This window comes from Lactuca virosa, chromosome 4 (assembly GCF_052849685.1).
Source record: "Lactuca virosa cultivar CGN04683 chromosome 4, Lactuca_virosa_CGN04683_v6, whole genome shotgun sequence".
Classification (NCBI taxonomy): Eukaryota; Viridiplantae; Streptophyta; class Magnoliopsida; order Asterales; family Asteraceae; genus Lactuca; species Lactuca virosa.
In genome coordinates, this window is record NC_136429.1 from 150,898,489 (window position 1) to 150,901,339 (window position 2,851).

The following is a 2,851-nucleotide window of genomic DNA, read 5'->3' on the forward strand; positions in this document are numbered from 1 at the left end:
AAACATGATGTGAAGGGGTCATTATATTATATAGCTTGGATCCAATCTCATATCATTAATCTATGGTTATTTACTAAAAAGACCTTGTCATGATCCATCACTTTTATCAACTTGTGATTTTTTTCAAAACCAAATTGTTTTAAACAACTTACATTGTTTCATCCCATAGACCATAGCTAAAATTTAACCATTTTGACAAAATATACTTTTAATTATTTTCTTAAATTGGTAAATATAGAAGCAAGTTAGCAATTCTTACATAAATTTTCAGTAGTAATATTCATATTCTGTATAAACATATCGAAAAATATGTTTATAATATGTATATACAGAAACAGAATACGACACGGAAATATATGGTAGCTGTCATTTTACTTCTTTTGGTCTTGGATTTTTTTAGAGCAAAAGTTATCGAATTCATAACATGTAACTTTATTATTGTTATGAATTTGTTTAAGTTTTGCTTTGGAAAATAACAAGTGAGAAATCAAGATTAATTAGTCTTTTTATTAGTAAATAACCATTCTGATTAAATTATTTATTTGGCTCTATCTTGAATGATATCAAATCCCATCTCAGTTGGATCTGTTGCTTGGACTTCATAGTGGATGCCATCCAACACTCTTCTTAATCCATCTTTTGATGTTGCGTATAACATTTTTTCCCTTATTCTTGAAGCACTTGGAGCCCTAAAAGAAACATAAAAATTGTACTTTATCATGAAATATTTACATTAAATAAATGTATATTTTGCAAATTATATATTTAATGATTATTTTCATATTTTCACCACAACAAATGTAATTCTAAGAATTCATACAGGAAATAAGAATAACTTTTTTGGTCTATACAGTACAAATAAAGTGACACTTTATTACAACATTTTCAAAGTAGATTTTCCAATAAAGATTACCTTTTTGCAATTTATAGATCTCATTTCCATTCGTGTTTTCTAAGAAAAGAATTGTAATTTGTAAGCATTACTACCAAATTGGTATAAACATATTTTAGGAAAAAAGCTATTTTTTGTATAGAAAAAAATTGAAAACATATATTTTTATTTACAAGTTCTTTCGTAATATCAAAGCTAGCTAGAGATGGAGTGGTAAAATTGTTTTATTTAATAAAAAAAATTAAAAATTAATAAAAGAAGAATATGATTCTCACACCTTTTACTTTTTTTTTTCTAGTGGAATCTTCTTTTCACATATGGAAGAAATCTAAAGCTTAATTTTTTAAATTTTGTGGGATTGATCTTATATAATATAATATGATGACACTAAGAATATAATTGTCAGATGTATTTACTTAATTTGGGTAATAAAATAAAATTTAAATTTATATGTATTAAATGAACACATTTATAGCTATTATCAATATTATTATAATACAATAAATAAATTTAGGAAAATAAAATGTATATTCCATCATTTATATTTTGTTTAACAACTTCAATAATTATATATTTGTCTTCAATAAATACAAGTATCACCAACATTATGCTAGCACTACTTTTGTTACTTTATTAAAAATAATTGCGTATAGTTTTTTAGACTAATAAAATTATTATAAAAAAATAAGAGGGGAGATTGGAGAAAGGGGACAAACCATGCAATGAAGAAGATCTTGCTCTTATGGCAATTGTCAACGGTGACAAAATCAAAATCGAAGACGGCGTAGCGGCAGTCGTCGCCGGGAAGGGAAGCTTCAAGATCGGAATATCCTTCTCCGGCGCCACCAACCTTATCAACTGTAACCAATTTCGATTTCTCATCGATCTTAAACACTATGTATCGATGAACTTTCTTCCATTTCATCTCCATAAACGAGCTCTTACATTCATCCGTCACCCACATTCCCGTTGTCGCCTGTAATTCATACACATAATAATCAGTTCATCGTTAATTTCAATTCATCCTCACACAACTAACAGATACTTTCACGATCTAGGTATACATAGTTCACCATGCAATTTCATGAAATTTCAGATCAAACAATCAAGAAATCAAAAAAGTTCAAATCGAACTGAATATATGAGAGAGAAGAATTCGAAGATGGAAACCGATCATGAGCTTCGCAAACGAGTTACGCATCCAAATTAAAAAGAGTTTAAGGCAGAATCAAAAGTAGAAAATGTTAAATTAACAGGGGGGATAATGAATACCATCTTGAAAGCCATAGCCATGGTGGATGAATCTTCCTGTGAGGTTTTTGAGGTAGTGGAAGAGAGAAGTGTGTGAAAAGGTTGATTTTGGGAGAAGATGGAATATGGCGGGTGTTCAACTGTTCGTTTATGGAGATTATTATATACATGTACTATCAGTAAATTGCCCCTGATATTAAAGTAAATTACAGTTTATGCCACGCTATGTAATAACACTGATGAGCAAATGCTCAATTTGACATGAACGTTTTTAAATAATATATAATGTTACAATTTTAATAAGATACATAAAAACAAAAGTGTTAAAAGTTTATATATAATAGAGGAAATATGTTAATTTTATGGTACATAGATGTTATATGTTCGAAAACTTTATTATCAAACATGCTTTGCACAAATCTTAAGCAAAAGTCACTAAATATACAAGTTTTAAAACATGTTTTCATATATGAAGCAATTATATCGTTTATAATTTTGTGATGGTTATCTTCTACCTTATCTTATGCATATCAAGTTATCAAGTCATTGTGATGTCAAATAGATGATTTGACCTTTTTCAATTCAAATTCCGTGTGATTTCACGATCGTCTCATTATGACTTGGTGAGAAGAATTATGGTTCTTGTTAATAATTTTAGGTTTATACAAAGATCGCTCCATAGATTTTTCCAAGTATCTCATTTGTGTT

At 28.2% G+C, this 2,851-nt stretch overlaps 1 protein-coding gene across 1 annotated transcript; it reads right to left on the reverse strand.

The window, feature by feature from the left end:
• Positions 1–252: 252 nt before the first annotated feature.
• Positions 253–2,286, reverse strand: LOC145107545 (actin-depolymerizing factor 5). Its single transcript, XM_079044448.1, has 3 exons — positions 2,165–2,286; positions 1,609–1,868; positions 253–689 (listed from the first exon to the last, which is right to left on the reverse strand). The coding sequence occupies exons 1-3, from the start codon at positions 2,183–2,185 to the stop codon at positions 539–541; spliced, it is 432 nt and encodes a 143-aa protein (XP_078900574.1). The 5' UTR covers positions 2,186–2,286; the 3' UTR covers positions 253–538.
• Positions 2,287–2,851: the final 565 nt, after the last annotated feature.

Bases quoted from the DNA above. Each gene is read 5' to 3' on its own strand.
- LOC145107545 (XM_079044448.1), bottom strand. From the start codon at position 2,185: ATGGCTATGGCTTTCAAGATG. The intron at 1,869-2,164 runs GTATTCATTATC...TATGAATTACAG, and splicing joins TGGCTATGGCTTTCAAGATG to GCGACAACGGGAATGTGGGT. The intron at 690-1,608 runs GTTTGTCCCCTT...TGTTTCTTTTAG, and splicing joins AAGATCTTCTTCATTGCATG to GGCTCCAAGTGCTTCAAGAA.